Source organism: Carassius carassius, chromosome 47, assembly GCF_963082965.1.
Source record: "Carassius carassius chromosome 47, fCarCar2.1, whole genome shotgun sequence".
NCBI lineage: Eukaryota > Metazoa > Chordata > Actinopteri > Cypriniformes > Cyprinidae > Carassius > Carassius carassius.
Genome location: NC_081801.1, coordinates 13542695 through 13563175, shown reverse-complemented (window position 1 = coordinate 13563175; position 20481 = coordinate 13542695). Strand labels below are relative to the sequence as shown.

The following is a 20481-nucleotide window of genomic DNA, read 5'->3' as shown; positions in this document are numbered from 1 at the left end:
CACTGTCGAGAGGTTTCCTGGTGTTAGCTAAACAGCATCACGACCTTTGAAGTGGCTAACCCCGGTCGAATGAATGAAGTCCGGACACAGGTTTTAGCATGTCAAAATTGTCTATGAGTGCCCTGTGCCGCATTTTAACTAGGGGGGTGTACTGCAGCCCGTCGTCGTGTTTATCCGTAACGGGACCTCGGAATTTTTGCAGCGAAGTCTCGACCGCGGACCGAGCCGCTAGGTGTGGTACCTTTAATATTCCGGTTCAAATACTGTTAATTACACTATTAGTGTGTGAGAGGGTTACTGCATTAAAAGTGCCTTACTTTGTTTTAAAGTGGATTCTGCATTCTGTACCGCATTAGCAAATTAGCCAGTTGTAGGTAACGTTAGTTTTATTAAGAAAAATAAAAGAGAGAGAGTAAAAACCGAAGCAAAATTTTTAAATTAAACATATAATGTTCAGTTTTGGCTAATTAAATGTGATGGTCACATGAATTGAGTTTTACGTTTGATAGAGCGCTATTGTTATGATTCTATAAACAAGGCCATGTGTCTAGTCAACACAAATCTTTTCTTAAATTTAAAACAACATGAATGAAATCATGATCTCTTATGAGAGCAAGCTGCCAGAGCTGTCATTGTTTTGGTTGTGTGATAGATAGCCTAGCCTTCATCTTTGTCTTCTTTGCTCTCTCTCAGCCCTGTAAATTTGACCTACGATGTGTTTGATGGCAAAGGAGACAGCACGCCATTGGTATTTCTACATGGCTTACTTGGGAGCAAATCTAACTTTCACTCCATAGCCAAGTCTCTGGTTCAGCGGACTGGCAGGAAGGTATGCTTCTGGTTTCTCCAGTGGTTTAGAGGTGCTGTGGGCTTCAGGAGAGTCTGTGCCAGTGTTATGACTGTACTTTGTCTAGTTAGGTACTGACAGTAGATGCTCGCAATCATGGCAAAAGTCCACACAGTCCTGTCTTCACCTACAAAGCAATGACTGACGATCTGACGCATCTGCTTGGACAGCTGCACATTGGGAAGTGTGTCCTGATTGGACACAGCATGGGTGGCAAGGTTGCAATGGCAACAGCTTTGTCACAGGTATTGAATACTGTATAATTTATTTAGTGCTTGAATGTATCTTATTGGACTATCTTATTAGGCCAAGTGTCAATGGCATGACAATGTATCAATTAATTAAAAAATGAAAAATGCAATTCATGCAGACAGGGACTTGAATGGATAGGTTTTAAGTTTATGAATGAAAATTTGTTTCGATCTTTTTAAGGGACATGAAGACAAAAACTGCATGGTGATTACGTCCTAGAAATTAAGCAGTCAAACAGTTTTGTTAAAATATGATAGTTATTGCATTTTTTCTGTATTTTATAAAAAATATTATTTTGGAAAATTGTATGATTGTTGAAAGTGGTCTGTGTTTATATACATATATATATATATATATATATATATATATATATATATATATATATATATATATATATATATATATATATATATATGATTTTATTTCATATATGCACACATATGCACATATATTTGTGTGTGTGTGTATAATTATTATTGTTATTTTTTTTTAAGATATGTGCAATTACTTGTATTTAGATTCTAAGGATATGTTTTTTTTTACTATTTTGTCTATTCAGCCTAGTTTAGTTGACCGTTTGGTGGTTGTGGACATTAGTCCCTCTCTGACTTCAGTCCAGACCAGTTTCTGTGCCTACATTCAGGCAATGAAAGAGGTGAAGATACCCAGTAATATTCCACGTTCCACAGCACGAAGACTGGCTGAAGACCAGCTCAGGAAGATAGTTAAGGTAATCACATTAACCCCTTTACTTGCAAACATCGCCGACGGCCCCAGTTTATTATCGTTTCACTTTCACAGCACGTTACACATCACTCTCTTACTTGATCTGGACAAACTGTGCATCAATTGAAAGTTTAAAGACTCTAGCTTCAATATTTGACCAATATTTTAATAAAACTCATTCTGGAACAATTGGAAACTCTATCGATTTATCTGTTTTTTTTTTAATGTTTTTGGTGTTTTTGTTACAGTTAGATTTAGTTTTATTGCAGTTATTACACTATAATAAATCATCCACATTTATGATGCTTGCAGAAGCGTTCAGTGCGTCAGTTCCTCCTCGCTAACCTTGAGGAGCAAAATGGTCACTATGGCTGGATGGTTAACCTGGAAGCCATCTCTAACCACCTAGAGGACATCATGGGTTTTCCTGTGTTTAATACCACCTATGAGGGTCCAACTCTTTTCTTAGGTGGTAGTAGTTCAGCCTATATAAGGTAATTTAAACGGCTGCCTGTACGCATGTGCTCATTGTATCTCTTGTGAATATTAGAACATTTTAAATGCATGTTTATTTATGTGTTTATCTGTTTTCTTGCTATGGATCCTTGTTATTCTCTTAGCTCGGATGATTACCCTGAAATCCAGAGGCTTTTTCCTTCTGTCGATATCCAGTACATCCCAGATGCAAGTCACTGGATTCATGCTGACAAGCCTTTGGATTTCATCAGCTCCATTATAACCTTCTTAAACTCCTAGTTCTTGTCACAGGAGAGGATACGTACAGGTGGGCCCAATCGTAAAGGAACAGTGATTGAATTGTAAGGGTATGGACCAAGAGTCCTAGTCCTTACTAGACACAACTGAATCGTTACATAAGTCCTGATAGTTAGTCTATTTATTTATTTATTTTATGTGGTATTTGCACTGTGGCTTAGCATAGTACATTAAATGCAGTTCTATATAACTTTCAATCAAGTATAACATTTTACATATAACAGTGGATCCAGTGGCTTTAGGAAACAAATTACCTTCATTATATTTAGTGTAATATATATATATATATTAATTATTATTATATATATATATTAATTATTTTATATATATATATATATATATATATATATATGTGTGTGTGTGTGTGTGTGTATACAAGTGCATCTCAATAAATAAGGGCAAAAAAGTTAATTTATTTCAGTAATTCAACTCAAATTCTGAAACTTCAGTGCAAACAGACTGAAGTAGTTTAAGTCTTTGGTTCTTTTAATTGTGATTATTTTGCCTCACATTTAACAAAAACCCACCAATTTACTATCTCAACAAATAAGAATACTTCATAAGTATTAAAAATATATAAAAAAAAAATATATATATATATAGTATGTTCATTTACTGTTCATGTACTCAGTACTTGTTAGGGGCTCCTTTTGCTTTAATTACTGCCTCAATTCAGCGTGGCGTGGAGGTGATCAGTTTGTAGCACTGCTGAGGTGGTGTGGAAGCCCAGGTTTCTTTGACAGTGGCCTTCAGCTCATCTGCATTTTTTGGTCTCTTGTTTCTCATTTTTCACTTGACAATACCCCATAGATTCTCTCTGGGGTTCAGGTCTGATGAGTTTGGTGCTTTTGGCAGTGTGGGCAGGTGCCAAATCCTGCTGGAAAATGAAATCAGCATCTTCAAAAAGCTGGTCAGCAGAAGGAAGCATGAAGTGCTCTAAAAATTCTTGGTAAACAGGTGTAGTGACTCTGGTTTTCAAAAAACCACAATGGACCAACATCAGCAGATGACAATGCACCCCAAATCATTACAGACTGTGGAAACTTGACACTGGACTTCAAGCAACTTGGGCTATGAGCTTCTGCACCCTTCCTCCAGACTCTAGGAGCTTGGTTTCCAAATGAAATACAAAACTTGCGCTCATCTGAAAAGAGGACAATGGACCACTGGGCAACAGTCCAGTTCTTCTCCTTAGCCCAGGTAAGATGCCTCTGACATTCTCTGTGGTTCAGCTAAATTCCTTGACATGTCTGTGTGTGGTGGCTCTTGATGCCTTGACCCCAGCATCAGTCCATTGGTTGTGAAGTTCACTCAAATTCTTGAACAGATTTTGCTTGACAATCCCCATAAGGCTGTGGTTCTCTCGGTTGGTTGTGCATCTTTTTCTTCCACACTTTTTCCTTCCACTCAACTTTTTGTTAACATACTTGGATACAGCACTCTGTGAACAGCCAGCTTCTTTGGCAACGAATGTTTGTGGCTTACCCTCCTTGTGAAGGGTGTCAATGATTGTCTTGTGGACAACTGTCAGATCAGCAGTCTTCACCATGATTGTGTAGCCTAGTGAACCAAACTGAGAGACCATTTTGAAGGCTCAGGAAATCTTTGCAGGTGTTTTGAGTTGATTAGCTGATTGACATGTCACCATATTCTAATTTAAGTGAATTGGTGGGTTTTGGTTAAATGTGAGCCAAAATCATCACTATTAAAACAACCAAAGTTTGTGTGCACTGAATTTATTTAATACACGAGTTTCACAATTCAAGTTGAATTTCAGCTGAAATAAATTAATTTTTCCACGACATTCTAATTTATTGAGATGCACCTTTGTATATACAAATATATTTTCATAGGTAAATTATAATTGGACTAGATGTATATTTTTCCTTTATATATATATATATATATATATATATATAAGGATATTATTGACATGGACACCCTTTTGCTGCTCTCTGATAAGAAATACAAAGATGTGTATGCAACAGTGTGTGACTTATTTAACTATTCAAGCCAAAAACGTCTCTCACAGACTCATCTTAAAGGGGTACTTCACCCAAAAACCATAATTATGTTATCAATAACTCACCCTCATGTCGTTCCAAACCAGCAAGACCTCCGTTCATCTTCGGAACACAGTTTAAGATATTTTAGATTTAGTCCGAGAGCTTTCAGTCCCTCCATTAAAGCTGTTTGTACAGTATACTGTCCATGTCCAGAAAGGTAAGAAAAACATCATCATCAATCATGCACATGATTTAGCCTTATATTTTTTCCTGCGTGTCATGTGCAGGGCTCCGTATAATAGATTAGCTTTCTATGTTGTTTTAAAAAGGAGTTGAGCCTGTGTTGCAAGTTAGGTGTTTTATTAAAAAAAATGTGTATGGCTTTATAACAAACAAATTGCTGCAATGTAACTTAGACTCCTTTCAGAGCAACAATAGTTATGATGTCAGGTATTACATTCCTGTTATCAAGGATAAATACAACTGTTTAACTAGAAATCATTCTCTTTTATGGCCCTGGGTCCATTTTCTTTCAAGCCCCTTTTTTCTGTGTTTTAAAACTAATTCAATGTATTTAGTGAATAAACAATAAGCAGATCAAATGTGTAAGCATGTGATAAAATACCTGTTTTGGTGCTTGTTCGACTATTAGATGCTGCACAGTTATACTTATTGTAACATGTACAGGCATGTTAGTGTGATTTATTACAGAGAGAACAATGAGCCTACCTCTGCACATTGGTCTTTGATAGGTTTATGTTATCAGTAGGTTTGCTGGTGTTATGGATAGTTATTGACATACCAAAGCAGGGGTTTATGGAAAGATTTTCCTTGACCAGTTGTCTGTGGCACACATTTAAGAATAAATGTAAATGTACTGTTTTTGTCATTCTTTAGGATAAAAACTGCTGTCATAAGGGGATATTGTTGTTCATTGTGAAAGTGTCGTAGTTTATAAATGATGAGTATTTTGTGTATTCATATGTTTCCTTGTTATACAAATATTCCTATTCCTTGTTATACAAATATATACTATATTAAATATATTTATTACTACAGTATCGTAATGATTGATAAATCAAGAAATATGCTGCAAAATTACACATTCTCAATGTCAGTGTGTGTCTCTCATGTGAAGTAATAATTGTATTGAGTGTGTATGGTGGAACACTAGAATCGTAGCACTACCTTTGCTTATGTCTTTTTAGACACACTTTTTTTGTGTATTTGTGATATATGGAGCTGTATCTTTCAGAATTAATTGAAGTTTACTGCCAGTGATTATCAGCAGTGATAGTTCAATGTCTTTTGCTAGTTACCTAGTAACATTCTCAAAACGTTGGGGTTCAAATGTTCTTAGAAAACTCCAGGAACTACTAAAATGCTCATTCTGAGTTATTTGGTCTTAAATGATGTTCTCAAAACATCAGCACAAAAACATCCTTCATGGAGTGTTTTTTCTGAACCATTTTAGTTGGATGTTCATGTAACATTTTTTCATGTTACATGTTCATGTAACTACTTGTTTCTGAATTTTCAGAGAATATTAAAAAGTTTCCAAATCGACAAAACAGAATGTTTGCTTAATTGAATGTTTTAAACATTTAGAGAACTTTCAGAATGTTATCATTTAACATCTTTCTGTTACTTTATTCTGCTAGATATAAAGACTTCCTTTTTTAAGATTTTGCCTGAACTTTTAGCAGTTCAATGGACTGTTTCATAAAGCTAGACTCTAAAATGAACATTGAGAATACAGTGTATCTTCATTTTTAATCCCTCATTCTTCTTTATGAAACAGCCCTTTGTTTTGAAGAATGTACATGTATGCAATACTAAAGAGATGAAGCAGTTGAGAACGTAATGCACATCAATGATGTTTTTAACAATAGAGTATCTGCTCAGCTTATTCACAAAGTACAATGAAATTAATATATAGATTTTTGTTTTGTTATCCTGGCACTCACTGTACATAATTAGAGAGTCAGACCTATTCTTGTGGCTTCATGCAGTATTGTTTGTTTGTTTGAAAATGGAGGTAACTGAATGTATTGTTACTAACTGATACACAGTGATATTTTATTTAATTGATCAAATGTCATGAAAGAGTGTGTGTGGTCATTCAGACAGTAACAGTACGAGTCAGCGTTGAGCAGTTAGTATGTGTGTATTGGCTTTGCTTGCTAGAGTGTATCTGTGTGAAGATTTTATTGGTTACTACTCAATAAATGTACAAGTGTTCAACCTGCTTATTTGATTGATTTGCACTGCCTTACATTTATTTTTACTATGTATACAATGCTGTAATTCCACTGCTTGATTCATATCAGGGGTAGTGCTCATCGTGATTGAATACTTCTTTTCTCATTTTGAGATTAAGATAGGAATCTTTCCATTTAAAATTAGAACACAGGAAGTAACGTTGCAGCTATAGTGTCCCTCCAAAGTTGCTGTCAGAGTCTCTAAAAATCTGCTTGGCAGGAGAACTGTTAATGAATGTTGTGGAATAAGATTCATAATAAAGATAATGCTAAAATGTTAGCATTTTAAGGGAAAATAAGATGGTTTTGCACAGCAACCTTCATGCACATAGATAAAATGGGGTGTTTATGTACAGTCACTGTGGACATGCAGGAAATACCAACTGACAAACTTTTTATGTCAACCAGTAAAAACAGATCTCGGGTGCTATGCAAGTTTGTTAAAAAAGTTTGGGTTCAAGGTTTTTGTTTTTTTAAATTAATGAATACTTTTGTTCCTCTAGCTCAAGGGGTAGAGCATTGCGTTGGGGGTTCGAATCCCAGGGAACACATGTTAGGAGAAAATTGTTAGCCTGAATGCAATGTAAATCGCTTTGCATAAAAGCGTCTGCTAAATGCATTAATTTCTCAAGGATGCATTTAAATGATCAAAAGTGACAGTAAAAATGATTATATCATATGTGACTCTAGACCACAAAACCCTGAGGTATATTTTTAGCAATAGGCAAAAATCATTGTATGGGTCAAAATTATTGATTTTTCTTTTATGCCAAGAATCATTAGGATATTGAATAAAGATTATGTTCCATGAAGATATTTTGTAAATATCCTACCAGAAATATATCAAAACTTAATTTTTGATTAGTAATATGCATCGCTAAGAATTTCTAATTGTTTCCTGACCAAATATTGTCAGATCTTAATAATCCTTACATCAATAGAAAGCTTATTTATTCAGCTTTCAGATGCTGTATACAAATCTATTTTGAAAAATAGACATTTAAGACTTGATAAAAACGAGGGGTTTGTGGTCCAGGGTCACATATTACAAAATATTTTTATTTCAAATAAATGATGTTCTATCAAACTTTATATTCGTCAAAGAATCCTGAAAAAAATATATAAGTGTGCGGTTTCCACAAAAACACTTTGGGTCATGAAGACCTAAGTAATTGATGCTGAAAATTCAGCTTTGCAATCACAGGAAGAAATTACATTTTAAAATGTATTCAAATAAATAAATAAAAAAACATTTATTATTGTAATATTTCAAAATATTCCTGTTTTTACTCTATTTAAAATATCATACTGACCCCAAACTTTTGAACAGTAGTCCTAATGGACCTTGAGCATATTAAAACCCAATGTGGATAAATAATTAATAAAGTAAAAAAAATGTATATTGATGTTTTTTCAGGTCAACAAAACCCTTTAAGATTCTCAACACAACAGTCATATAAATGTTACCTCTACATTGAAAAGCATAGCCAGTGAAAAGATTATTACTAATATTATTTACATCCTTAGCATTGACATCTAAAGTGTGGTGAGGCAATATGACCAAAATCATCGAACAATCAGTGAGATGTGAGATCATCCATATTTAAGGATCACCAAAACATCTTCATCAGTCCAAAGAAACCGTTTGAAAATTATCTTCTTTGTCGATCCTTTGCGGCTGAGACTCGACAGGTCCTTGTGTGGCGACTCTTCCGCGTCTGAGCTTGTCTTTCCATCTCTGTGTTCCCACAGGTGATAGAGACCGGGGGATCTGGACAGAGGCATTCATCTGGGAGGAGAAATCAGGTTTGGGAGGAAGGGGCTTATTTGAGCGCCACAGAACACCGAACCCTCTAGACTTCTTCTGAGCCTGTTCTTCCTGCTGCTGTCTGAGGATCTGGTGATGAAGAATGAACTGTACGTCATCCTGTAAGAGATAAGACAGAGTTCACTGACTGCACCACTGCCCGAGGAAAATCAACACGACCAAATCACATCCATGAGTGTGTTCAAGGGTTTACTGGAAAACCAGACAGGGTCCAGATGACAACTAAATGTTTAGATCAAACTGTCCTGCAAGAGATGTTCTCCCTAAAGGTTACCCTTCCACCTTAATTAGATTAAATAATATTAATCACATAGATTATTTAATTTTATTAATATTGAAACAACTTTTTTACTCAGTCAAGACTCCAAAAATTCATATTTATTTTCTTTTTTCTTTAGACAAATATTCAAAAGCAAAAGTAGGTAAATTTTTAGCATTTTTACGGAGAATTAAACATGCAGTTAAACATACTTTCCAAGCCTCCAGCTCCATGGACAGTTCTAGTCGACTCTGAACAGCTTCCAGAAGTTGATTGTTCAGTGTCATTAGTTCGTTTTTGCTTTTCAGTAGCTCAGTCTCCATTGCTTGTTTCCTGCATTAAAAATTAATTAGTTAATTAAAAACAATTGCATTCACTGATTCATATAACAAAAAACCAAGTTTGTCATCAGATTTTCATGTCTTATTCCATAACACAAAATAATTTGTGTTAGAACTCAACTTAACTCACTTTGAAATGGCTTCATCTCGGTCCCGTAGAGCTTGCTGTAAAATGGCAACATCTTCCCCAGACTTCTTTCCCTGACAAAAGTAGCAGATTTGTTTTAAAGGCCACCTATTGAGCTTTTTTTTTATACCAATACTGTGTAATATAGTTGTTTTTGCAAGTAAACGATCAGTAAATTACAAAATCCACGTCAGTGGAGTTAATATCGCCAACAGAAAAAAAAAATGTCCTGAAATGCCTTGTTTGTAGTTGTGCCATTAAATAAGCGTTTGACCAATTAACAACAGACTAATCCAGCAGGTGGGCTTTTAGAACTAAAAGAGACTGGGACTTAAACGAAGTGTTTAAGGCAAAGAGATGTATAGTGAGAAAAAAGATGTGTTTTTGAACTTAAAGCTGCAGTCCGTAACTTTTTTTGGTTAAAACCTTTCCAAAAGCAATATTGGAGCAAGTACATAACCAGCCAGTGCTCGAAACTATCACCTTACTTTAGCCCGATTCACAACGGTTAATTCATAATAATGTTTTCTAATTTGAGTGGTTCAGGTAGGTTTTCACGGGAAATTCGAGCATGGCACTGCATCATTACGTTACGTCTGTAAACATAAAGAAGCTGTCCCGGCTACTAAGCTATCGCATGTGAGGATCCTGCAGTATTCCCACAGCAGCTGGAATAAAATCATTTTGATTGCGGATTGTAATCAAAAAAGATTACATGAAACACATGTGAATTAAATTAATTATATTCCAGTTTTAAATGTGCTTCTGATTACAGATTGCCTGGGTTTACACTAGATATGAATTTTAAAGACAACCAGTTTGATGGGAGCATGGTTTACTTTTTGGGGTATAAAAGAATATGTTAATATGAAATTTGAATGATGTGACAGTTAGAGATTAGACTGTACAGAAATTGAAGTCTGCATGCTAATACACACTACACTCATAGTCACGCAATGCTGATGTTTTTAACATGAATGATTTGAGAATTAAGTATAACAATAATAATAATTTGCAGGGTTTGATGTGATTTGAGCTAATCGATCATTAGATTAAATCACCATTGGTAGCGCAATTTATAGTAATGCTTTTTTCCTCAGTTGGTCAGAACAAAGCGTGGCAGACTTGTTACTTACTTGTTCAGATGAAAATATATGGTGAGAATTCTTATTTGGGTCATATATTCCAAGATGTAGGCTAGAATCTGCGATTACTACACTGAACAAAATTATAAATGCAAAACAATTTTGTTTTTGCCCCCATTTTTCATGAGCTGAACTCAAAGATCTAAGACTTTTTCTATGTACACAAACGGCCAAATTGTGACAAAGCTGTCTAAATCCGTGTTAGTGAGCACTTCTCCATTGCTGAGATAATGCATCCACCTCACAGGTATGGCATATCAAGATGCTGATTAGACAGCATGATTACTGCACAGGTATGGCTTAGGCTGGCCACAATAAAAGGCCTTTATAAAATATGCAGTTTTATCACACTGCACAATGCCACAGATGTCGCAAGTTTTGAGTGAGAGTGCAATTGGCATGCTGACTGCAGGAATGTCCACCAGAGCTGTTGCCCATGAATTGAATGTTCATTTCTCTACCATAAGCTGTGTCCAAAAGCATTTCAGAGAATTTGGCAGTACATCCAACCAGCTTCACACATCCAGCATTTTCACCTCCAAGAGCGTCTGAGACCAGCCACCCGGACAGCTGCTGCAACAATCAGTTTGCATAACCAAAGAATTTCTGCACAAACTGTCAGAAACCGTCTCAGGGAAATGCATCTGCATGCTTGTGTTCCTCAACGTGGTCTCCTCCTGACTGCAATTCGTCATCCTAAATGACTTGAGTGTGCAAATGCTCACATTCGATGGCGTCTGGCACTTTGGAGAGGTGTTCTCTTCACGGATGAATCCCCGTTTACACTGTACAGGGCAGATGGCAGACCGCGTGTATTGGGTCATGTGGATGAGCGGTTTGCTGATGTCAATGTTGTGGATCGAGATGGTATGGGCAGGCATATTTTATGGACAGAGAACACAGGTGAATTTTATTGATGGCATTTTGAATGCACAGAGATAACGTGACGAGATCCTGAGGCCCATTGTTGTGTCATCTATCCACAACCATCACCTCATGTTGCAAGGATCTGTACACAATTCCTGGAAGCTGAAAACATCCCAGTTCTTGCGCTTAAAATTTTGTTCAGTGTAAGTACAGTGAATATCCACACTGGTGTGGTGATTGAAAGCTACACATTCACCTCAAAGCAGATTCATCCACACTGGATCACAACCCACGCATAGAATATAATTCCGCAAGGAACCACAATTCCAGGTTTTCAAAAATAGATGCCAACAAAGGGGCAAAAATTACAGACTGCAGCTTTAATTTCATTTAATTATATTCTAGCAGACCTCAAAAATTTAATTTAAAAACATGTAAATGAGCATAACATGAGCACTTAAAAAACTTCTTCAATTGTTCTATGAATAATAGGAGCATGAAATGGTTACGCAAGGCCTTACAACAGAATGGAGGGATGGGCATATTCAAAAAGGGATGGGCTGATGGGCGTGGCTAAAGCTCACCTGAGAGGTGTGGTTAATGGCGAGACTCCGGGCCACTTTCTGCAGATGAAGCAGTGCCTTGTCTAAAGGGTTAGCCTGGGACGGCTGATCGGCTTCTGTTGACTCTAAGTCTGTCAGAGGGAGCAGCAGCTTTACAACAGACTGAATCTCCTCTGCCACCTAAAAGCACCACAAAAACAATGCAGATACAATAAGGACAAGCCCTGATTGCATAAATTAAATCACATTCCAGTCTGTTATAAACTGCCATCACTTATGAGAGGGTGTTGTAGGTTAAAGAAATTTTTTTGACTGTGGCATGACAAAATTGAGACTCACCCGTTGTCTGTTTTCACTCCAGCCAGGTCCGCTATCATTCTGCTGTTCCAGTCTATCCACCTGAGCCTTGAGCCTCAGACTGCGCCTCCGAGATAATTCCACTTCCCTTTTCACATGCTTCAGCTGCCGCCATAGAGAGAGTGTTGAATGAGCACAATATACAAGCCTCTAATGACATAATGTAGGATTCAAGTAACTAAACTTGTTTTGCATGTGTTAGGTCCACTCAGAATGATATCAGACTGACACATCTGCAAAATTAAACAGAGAACGCCTTGCCTTGTGCCTTTTACAACCTTGGTATTCTGGATTCTGATGGAATCTGGTCATTCCGGTAAAACAAACAGAATTCAGAACCAAATCTGAGATGACCTTTACTTCCTAGTGTGAAGTGATTTTGTTACTTAAATCTGCTAAAAATGTTATATTAAATGTTTCAAATGTCTGAGTATGGTGTGCCAAAAATTCTGTGTTGTTTTAGTTTAAGTAAAACAGGCATCATTTGGAAAACATTACAAATTCTGCCAGTAAATCCCACATTCTATTGACAGTTAGTCAATGTCCTGGACATGAATTTGCACATAACACACCTTTTGTTGTCTGTTTGATTCAATGATAACATTTAAAATATCTTAAAATGAATAACAAATCTGATCACTCCAAACTGTTTCTCTGTTGTCCTGGCAGAGATGTGCTCCTAGGTCACTTTGTATTAGCATCATATTCAAATAAAAACAAGTATTTCAAATGACTGACATGAAGGTAATAGCTGATAGTTTGAATACAGTGATTATCTGTCATGAAACAATATGAATTACAGGCTTTATGTAAATTATGAATGAACAGAAAAAAGTTAAACATTTCAAATACCTCTTATGCATTTCTTATGGAATGCGGGTGAGGGATAATTGTAAATAGACATTCTGTTGAATAGTCAGTCAATTCGGTAAAATGTAATATTTTAAAACACTTTAAAATTAGGGAAGAACAAAAATAAAGCAACTAAAATTCTTTGAACAAGATAAGTCAGAAATAATTAAAACTTTTTATTAATTTCTTTCAGAGTCTGGTTGAGATGGTGAGAAGTCTAATAAAACCTTTTAAAATGTTTTAAATTTAGCAAAAAAAAAATTATACTGTATTTATAAATAAATAAGTTAAAATGTAATTATAGCTACAAATATGTTTTTTCCTTAAAATTTGTTGATCAGGGGACAAAAAGGTGCGTCTAATTATATAATAATGGTGATTATTAAAGGTGATTATTCTAATTGAATAATCACCATTACAGTTACTGCTTTGTTTATTTTGTTTTTCAGTCTGCCCTCATAACAAGCATGACTCACCGTGGCAGACACCGGGCTGGACACTCGTCTGCGAAGTGGGCTTCCGCTCCGGATCAGATCCGGTAACACTTCATCTAAGTATGACCGAGTGGGCTTCGGGGGCGCGTTTGGGTCAGATTGTTCAGCCACTGCACTGTTGTCATCCACTGTCAAGTGTTCTTGTAACTCATCCAGTGTACACAGCGGCGAGCTGTTAGACTCTCTGTCAGTGTCATGACTTGAAATTGAATCCTCATCGTCAGTTAATCGCCTGTGGACTCCCTCAGTGGTCAGTGGTGATTCCAGGAGGTCCCTGAGAGTGAGCAGTCTTGCTGGTGAATGTTTCCTATAGGTCTCCATTATCACCTAAGAGTGGCAAGAGCTGAAGTGCATGTTCTTATCAGGAACGAGAAGACTGAAACTTATATGAGAGAATACCTTCAAACCAGTTTTTCCTGTCTTTTGAAGCTCACGGGGCTTGACATCACAGAAGGTGTGTTTGTTTGTTTTTTGTACCTATGGGACTGAGGCTTTTGTACAGCAAGCACAACTTCACCACAACATGTTCCTGGATCAACATCCTTTTTGATCCTGAAACAACATTCCAATCAATTTCTCAGAATTGAGATAGTATAACTTTTCAGGAAAGATCTGTTTTAGGCTTACAATCAGGTTTAGGTACTACACACTTGTTTATCAGCTATCATATCCCTCTGATTTTAGGAATAAATAAAATGGGTAGGTCTAGGGGTAGAGATTGGGTTAAGTCTATATTTTTGGACAATAAAATGTTGATCCAGGATCATTAGAAGATGTTGGTCCTGGAACATTTACCTGCAACCGCTTTTGTACCTCTGTGTATGTGTTCAGGCCATAGACTGTATAAAAACAGGTTCAGGCACGTCTGTGAAATAAGGATAACGCCCTTTGAATATGTTAAGATTTAAACACAACACTTAAGCTATAATTAAATCTCCCTAAGAGAGCAATTGGAAGCTAGGGAAAGAAATTGCATGCATATTATAAAGGCTAAATGAAATGCTGTTAACATGATCAGATATGTCTAAAGTAAACACATGGGTAGGTACACGCTGTTCCGTTTAGCTATGCCCCCTCACCCTTACTCAAATAACAGCTCGTTTATTTATAGCTCCGAATCATTACTGCGAATTGTTCTTTTCGAATAGACCGTAAAACGATTCAGTGATTCTTTTACGATGTTTGCCTAATAAGTGCTAATTATTATTTAATTAAGGTTTAATAATGAACGTGTTAATTGAAATGTAATGTGTTCTAGTTCAGTTGATTGCAATAGAGATTATGATTTGTTTTCAATTATTATTATTATTAATATTATTATTAGTAGTAGTATTAGTATTAATAAACCTAGTTTACCCGAGACGAATCCGCCTTGAGATATTTAGTCTTTATATAGCTATTTAGTATTTAGCGAACGAAATGTCCAGACTTAGAACCAGCTCGACCGATGCAATGATCCGACTCAAAAGAACGAGTCATTCACGGAACTGACATATTTATAGCCAACGCTTCTGGACCGAAAACTGGTGCACTTTTAAGGTTATATAAAGAAACGACAGGGAAACAATTAAGTTCTAAGGCGTTTCGTTCTTGAGGGTGTTGCAACAAAACCTGTTATGGATGAGCAGAAGTAGCCTATGAACTATGAGCTTCCATTAAAACTAAAGGACGAGCCGCTATAAAGGTGAGTGAACTCCTCTAGTTAAAGAGTTGACTGAGCTGTTTCTTTTCTTAGTTAGTATAACTATATGACAATTAAAGGCTGCCTGTGTTTGTGTGTATGTGATCAACTTTAAAAAAAAAAAGGAATTTGAAGTACCCTACATCCCTGGATATCAAGATGGCAAAAGAGGAAGAAAACCCTGAGTGGGTTGGTGGTCAAGAATTTTACGACAAATATGAACCAAAGGAGATATTAGGACGGTAAGTGTCACATATCTTGATGAGGTTTGTCTCTGGAAAAAGTAAATCAGTAAGAGTTTAGTCAGACTACATAAAATAAAAAACAATAAAAACAAAAATCTATGATCAAAATGACTCAGTGTCTTCTCTGCCAGAGGTGTGAGCAGTGTAGTTCGCCGATGTGTGGACAAACGGACTGGCCAGGAATGTGCAGTAAAGATCATAGACATTACACCATCAGACAAAATGACATCTGAAGAGATACAAGAAATCCAGCAGGCCACTGTGAAAGAGATCGACATTCTTCGAAAAGTGTGTGGACAAAAAAACATAAGTATGACCGTCCACTGCTAGTCTTGATCCCTTTCACAATACTGCACATGTACCACAAAATATACAATTATGCAATTTTTATAATGCTATGGTGTTTCTGCAACAACAACAACAACAAATGAGATGTCTTTTTTGCTCTCATAGTTCAACTGAAGGATTGTTTTGAATCAAAGGCCTTCTTCTTTTTGGTATTTGATCTGTAAGTATGGCTTCTCTCTTCCTTTCATGGCACACGGTCTTCATGTCTGTGCATCACTATTGCTAGTGGTCACATAGACTTGAGAAAACTTTTAGCAAACACCTTCAAAACTATTTAATTGTGGCTGCACATGCAAACCACTCACATTTAGCCCAGAAAATAAAAAAAATTAAGTTTGATCCTCATTTCCCCCAGTAGCTCACTTTCACTGTTGTTTTGTTTATAAGTTTGCTTTCTATTCAGATTTCTAGATGTTCCCTGTGGAAATTAGCGGTTGGTTGACAGATAAGACACTGGCTTTTCTAAGAGCCCACAATGTGGCTCATTGCCAAGAGTCTGCAAGCCTGACTCTCAATACAAACATGCACAAAATCCCTCCAGATTCCTTCTTTTGACACTTATATTTTGAACAGGTGCGGTTACAATTTCTGTGATTACAAATTGTCTGTCTGTAATGTGCCAATTTTACATCGCCAGACTAACGGGTATTGCTTTAACAAGTTTAAAATGTATTAGTTTGTGTTTAAAGATGAATGTTCTTTTAACAGGATGAAGAGAGGTGAACTCTTTGATTACCTCACAGAAAAAGTCACCCTAAGTGAGAAAGAGACACGGTAATAAGTCTGATATGAATCTTTTATGCTCCTGATTATATTTAAACTGCGTAAAACAAATCCTATTCTGAGGAGGCGATTATATAATCAAACAGTTTAAGTTGTTGCCAACAACAACAGGGCATTTTGAGTGTTGATGGGTTTAAAGTTAGGTCATGGCACACTGCCATGCTCATAAATATAGTGCTCTTTCTACTTTTATGAATTCCCTAATATGTTACCATTTAAAAAGTTTAACAGACTTCTTTTAAAAACCTTGAAAAAAATAATACTGACGGCAAACATTTGGTAGCGTACATTATTTTCACTTGTTTTTAGCATATAAATCTCATATTTAAAGTATAAAGTTAATCAGTGAAATGTATTTATAAAGCAACTCCAACACATTCATTGCTGCTGCTGTATCAATATTCAAGGTAGCATCTTGATTGTTGGCTCTCTGCTTTCTCTTTTCTTGCTCTTTGATAGAAAGATAATGCGAGCTCTTCTGGAGGTGGTTGAGTATCTGCACACCCACAGTATAGTCCACCGTGACCTGAAACCAGAGAACATTCTGTTAGATGATGATGTGAATATCAAACTCACTGACTTTGGCTTCTCAATCCAGATTGAGCCCGGACAAAGACTGAATGGTGAGTTCTTATGAACACCTTTAAATATAAGCTTTCGGAAGTAATGCTTGCAGATGATGTAGTTTAGAAGAAACTGCCTCTGTTTCACCCCTAGAGGTTTGCGGGACACCAGGTTACTTGGCTCCAGAAATCATTGAGTGCTCCATGGATCCCAACAGTGCTGGCTATGGACCTGCTGTTGACCTGTAAGCACATAAAATAACTATGCATCAGTGTTATTTTACTTTTATTTATATTAAGAATTTATTTTTTATTAGAGTTTATTGTTTATATTTCCCATTTTTATTGCAATTTTGGGTTTTAGTAATTTTATGTGCTTATGTCAATTTTATTTAATTTTTTATACTTCTATACAGATTTAATAGATTTTTGTTTCATTTTCAAATTAAGTACTTTTAGTATAGCAATTTTAAATTATTTTATTTTAGTTTGTTGCTAAAATTTATATTTCATCGAATAATTATTTTTTATCATTTTTAATTCTTTAATTTCAGCTTTATCAACTAAATGCTTTTTCAAGGATAAGTTAACCCAAAAATTAATCTGCTTAAAGCTTACTCACTCTAAGGCCATCCAAGATGTAGGTGAGTTTGTGCAAAATCAGAACAGATTTGGAGAAATTAGCATTAAATCACTTGCTTAACATTGAATCCTCTGCAGTAAATGGGTGCCGTCAATGGAATTTCAGATGATAAAAACATCACAATAATCCACGATTATCAATCCCGTTTATCATTTAACATCTTGTGAAGCAAAAACCTGCATGTTTTTTAAGACACAATAAATCATTAAGGTGTTTTATATTTAAACAGACCTTGCTTGCCAAAATATGAGCCCATAGTCTGTAATAACATTTTCTCCAGTGAAAAAGTCCATTCTCCATTGTCTTCTCACATCAAAATCCTCTGACTTGTTTATTTAGAACTGTTTTGAACTGTATCTGACTTGTATTTAAGCTAGAAGCAATGGTTTTAAGTTAAAAACAGATTTTTTAACTATTCATTTTATACTTTTAGTTAACAACATCAAAACTGGTATGCATCACCATCACTCTTATTATTTAAATAAGCATACAGCAGCCCCACAACTCATACTACTGCAAATTAACGTGGTTTAGAAAATATATTGCATTAACAGTCAAATAAACCAACCAAATAAACTTCCTGGCAGTGAAAGTGAACCGGAAGAATATGAAATGATTATTGCAAACTAGAATGTTTAGTATATAAATGTGATGTTATATAACCTTCTGTCTGCAGGTGGAGCGCAGGCGTGATCTTCTACACTCTTCTGGCTGGATCGCCACCTTTCTGGCACAGGAAACAAATGCTAATGCTTCGAATGATTCTTGCAGGACAATATGAATTCAGCTCTCCAGAGTGGGATGACCGCTCGGACACTGTCAAAGACTTGGTGCGTGTTGGTTGTGGTCCTGTTTGTCATGCCGAGTTCATCTTGAACCAGTTTTAAAAGTAGTTATGCAAAATTGTGTGAGAAAATGCCTTTCCAAAGTCACCTTGTTCTCTTCCCAGTAGATTTCCAGGTTATTAGTTGTGGACCCACAAAGTCGTTATACAGCCACAGAAGCTCTCAATCACCCATTCTTCCAGCAGTATGTGGTTACAGAAGTTCGGGATTTCAGCCCTTACAGGAAATTCAAGGTAAAGAGCAGATGTTCTAGAGACGACGTCTTTAAGAAGTCCTAGATTTCAAGCCTTTGAGTTTCACCATACACCATTGTGATCCTGCAGGTTATTGCTATGACCGTACTTGCCGCCATGCGTATCTACTGCAACTATCGTCGTGCCAAACCTGTCACCAAAGAAGTGATCTGCAGTGACCCGTATGCCATCAAACCTCTACGCAAGATGATCGACGCATGTGCCTTTAGGATCTATGGCCACTGGGTGAAGAAAGGGCAAACTCAGAACAGAGCAGCTTTATTTGAGAACACTCCAAAAGTCATTCTGCTCTCTATTGCAGCTGAGGAGATGGATGCACTACCCAGGACTTGGTGAGGGTTTATCACCTCCAGTTACTAGCAGATACCACAATTTACCTCAAGAACATGTTGATAACGGTCCAAAAATACACCTCTATTACTACGACAGTATATTTCCCCCCTTATTTACATAGTGACAAGGAAATGATAAGTACATTTTCTTCAGGGGGCTTTTATGTCCTTTTCAATGATAAAAACTACAATTGAGACCTGAACTATTTAATATGTGTACTATTATTTAATCCAATATTATCCAATAAATTTTTATTCAGTTTTAAATATATGATGCAATTTTTTTTAAATGTATAACTAAATAACTTTAATGACCATAAAGATAGGCTAAAACACACTCATTTCACAGTATTTTGTGTAAAAAGGCGTCCTGCATGACAGAATATAAAAACACACATTTTTATTTATCATATTCTCATAAGCTGCTTTGGACAACGGCTTCAGAAATGACTGACCGATTTGGGGTCAAATGGCAATGTAACAAAAAGCAGCTATATAATAAATAATAGCCTAATGCACGATGACTTTGAATAATATGATTGTAACAGGATGGAGTATGACTGACCTAGTGGTGACACGAGCTCTGTGATTGGCTGAGCCATCGGCTGTGTCAATCCAGGATGCTCGGCGCAGGACATACATGATCTGAGCACCAGGAAACCGTGAGGAGGTCCACTCCCACACATTACCCAGAATGTCATATAGTCCTGGAACAAAGTGGGATATTATTCTAAACTCCAAGTTTAGAACAATATTAAGAGAGTTACACTGCTGCTCAAAAGTTTAGGATCAGTAAAAAATTAATTAATTGTATTCAGTAAGAAAGCATTAAACCAATCAATAGTTATAGTAAAGAAACTTAAAATGCTGCAAAATATTTTTATTTCCAATAAATGCTGATGTTTTGAACTTTCTATTCATCACATAATCCTGAAAAAAAAGCATCAAATTGATAATAATTAGAAATGTTTCTTGAGCACCAAATCAGATTTTTGAAGGATCATGTGACAGAAGACTGGAGTAATGGCTGCTAAACAAGACACTAGAAATAGACCTTCAATTTAGGCCAGCTGCCAGGTAGATTTTGT

General features: G+C 36.2%; 3 protein-coding genes and 1 long non-coding RNA gene across 6 annotated transcripts; 3 read left to right on the top strand and 1 right to left on the bottom strand.

Moving 5' to 3' along the window:
- Window positions 1-9103, top strand: LOC132130486 (protein ABHD11-like). Of its 2 annotated transcripts, none has more exons than XM_059542203.1 (6): window positions 1-232; window positions 694-829; window positions 919-1092; window positions 1659-1829; window positions 2138-2319; window positions 8619-9103. In XM_059542203.1, the coding sequence occupies exons 1-6, from the start codon at window positions 99-101 to the stop codon at window positions 8620-8622; spliced, it is 801 nt and encodes a 266-aa protein (XP_059398186.1). In that variant the 5' UTR covers window positions 1-98; the 3' UTR covers window positions 8623-9103. The 2 variants fall into 2 exon arrangements, with proteins under 2 accessions (XP_059398186.1, XP_059398185.1); XM_059542202.1 differs by lacking the exon at window positions 8619-9103 and adding an exon at window positions 2446-2865.
- Window positions 6173-6849, top strand: LOC132130760 (uncharacterized). The gene is made up of 2 exons (XR_009428769.1): window positions 6173-6227; window positions 6267-6849. It is a non-coding gene; the product is annotated as an uncharacterized LOC132130760 (long non-coding RNA).
- On the bottom strand, window positions 7989-14020 carry LOC132130485 (BICD family-like cargo adapter 2). The gene is made up of 6 exons (XM_059542201.1): window positions 13682-14020; window positions 12336-12458; window positions 12018-12176; window positions 9425-9495; window positions 9166-9286; window positions 7989-8793 (listed from the first exon to the last, which is right to left on the bottom strand). The coding sequence occupies exons 1-6, from the start codon at window positions 14018-14020 to the stop codon at window positions 8494-8496; spliced, it is 1113 nt and encodes a 370-aa protein (XP_059398184.1). The 3' UTR covers window positions 7989-8493.
- Window positions 14021-15148: 1128 nt separating this feature from the next.
- On the top strand, window positions 15149-20478 carry LOC132130561 (phosphorylase b kinase gamma catalytic chain, skeletal muscle/heart isoform-like). 2 transcript variants are annotated; one of them, XM_059542306.1, is made up of 11 exons: window positions 15149-15384; window positions 15501-15622; window positions 15757-15935; window positions 16079-16133; window positions 16682-16747; window positions 17216-17379; window positions 17474-17564; window positions 18639-18792; window positions 18915-19040; window positions 19131-19393; window positions 19942-20478. In XM_059542306.1, the coding sequence occupies exons 2-11, from the start codon at window positions 15540-15542 to the stop codon at window positions 19955-19957; spliced, it is 1197 nt and encodes a 398-aa protein (XP_059398289.1). In that variant the 5' UTR covers window positions 15149-15384; window positions 15501-15539; the 3' UTR covers window positions 19958-20478. The 2 variants fall into 2 exon arrangements, with proteins under 2 accessions (XP_059398289.1, XP_059398288.1); XM_059542305.1 differs by lacking the exon at window positions 15149-15384 and having other exon boundaries at window positions 15498-15622.
- The last annotated feature ends 3 nt before the right edge of the window (window positions 20479-20481 follow it).

Coding starts and splice junctions, on each gene's coding strand:
- LOC132130486 (XM_059542202.1), top strand. CDS start 99: ATGTCAAAATTGTCTATGAGTGCCCTGTGCCGCATTTTAACTAGGGGG. Junction 830..918: donor TTCAGCGGACTGGCAGGAAG/GTATGCTTCTGG, acceptor TTGTCTAGTTAG/GTACTGACAGTAGATGCTCG. Junction 1,830..2,137: donor AGCTCAGGAAGATAGTTAAG/GTAATCACATTA, acceptor TGATGCTTGCAG/AAGCGTTCAGTGCGTCAGTT.
- LOC132130485 (XM_059542201.1), bottom strand. CDS start 14,020: ATGGAGACCTATAGGAAACATTCACCAGCAAGACTGCTCACTCTCAGG. Junction 9,287..9,424: donor CGAGATGAAGCCATTTCAAA/GTGAGTTAAGTT, acceptor TTTTTAATGCAG/GAAACAAGCAATGGAGACTG. Junction 8,794..9,165: donor TGGAGCTGGAGGCTTGGAAA/GTATGTTTAACT, acceptor TATCTCTTACAG/GATGACGTACAGTTCATTCT.
- LOC132130561 (XM_059542306.1), top strand. CDS start 15,540: ATGGCAAAAGAGGAAGAAAACCCTGAGTGGGTTGGTGGTCAAGAATTT. Junction 15,936..16,078: donor GTGTGGACAAAAAAACATAA/GTATGACCGTCC, acceptor TTGCTCTCATAG/TTCAACTGAAGGATTGTTTT. Junction 16,748..17,215: donor CTAAGTGAGAAAGAGACACG/GTAATAAGTCTG, acceptor GCTCTTTGATAG/AAAGATAATGCGAGCTCTTC.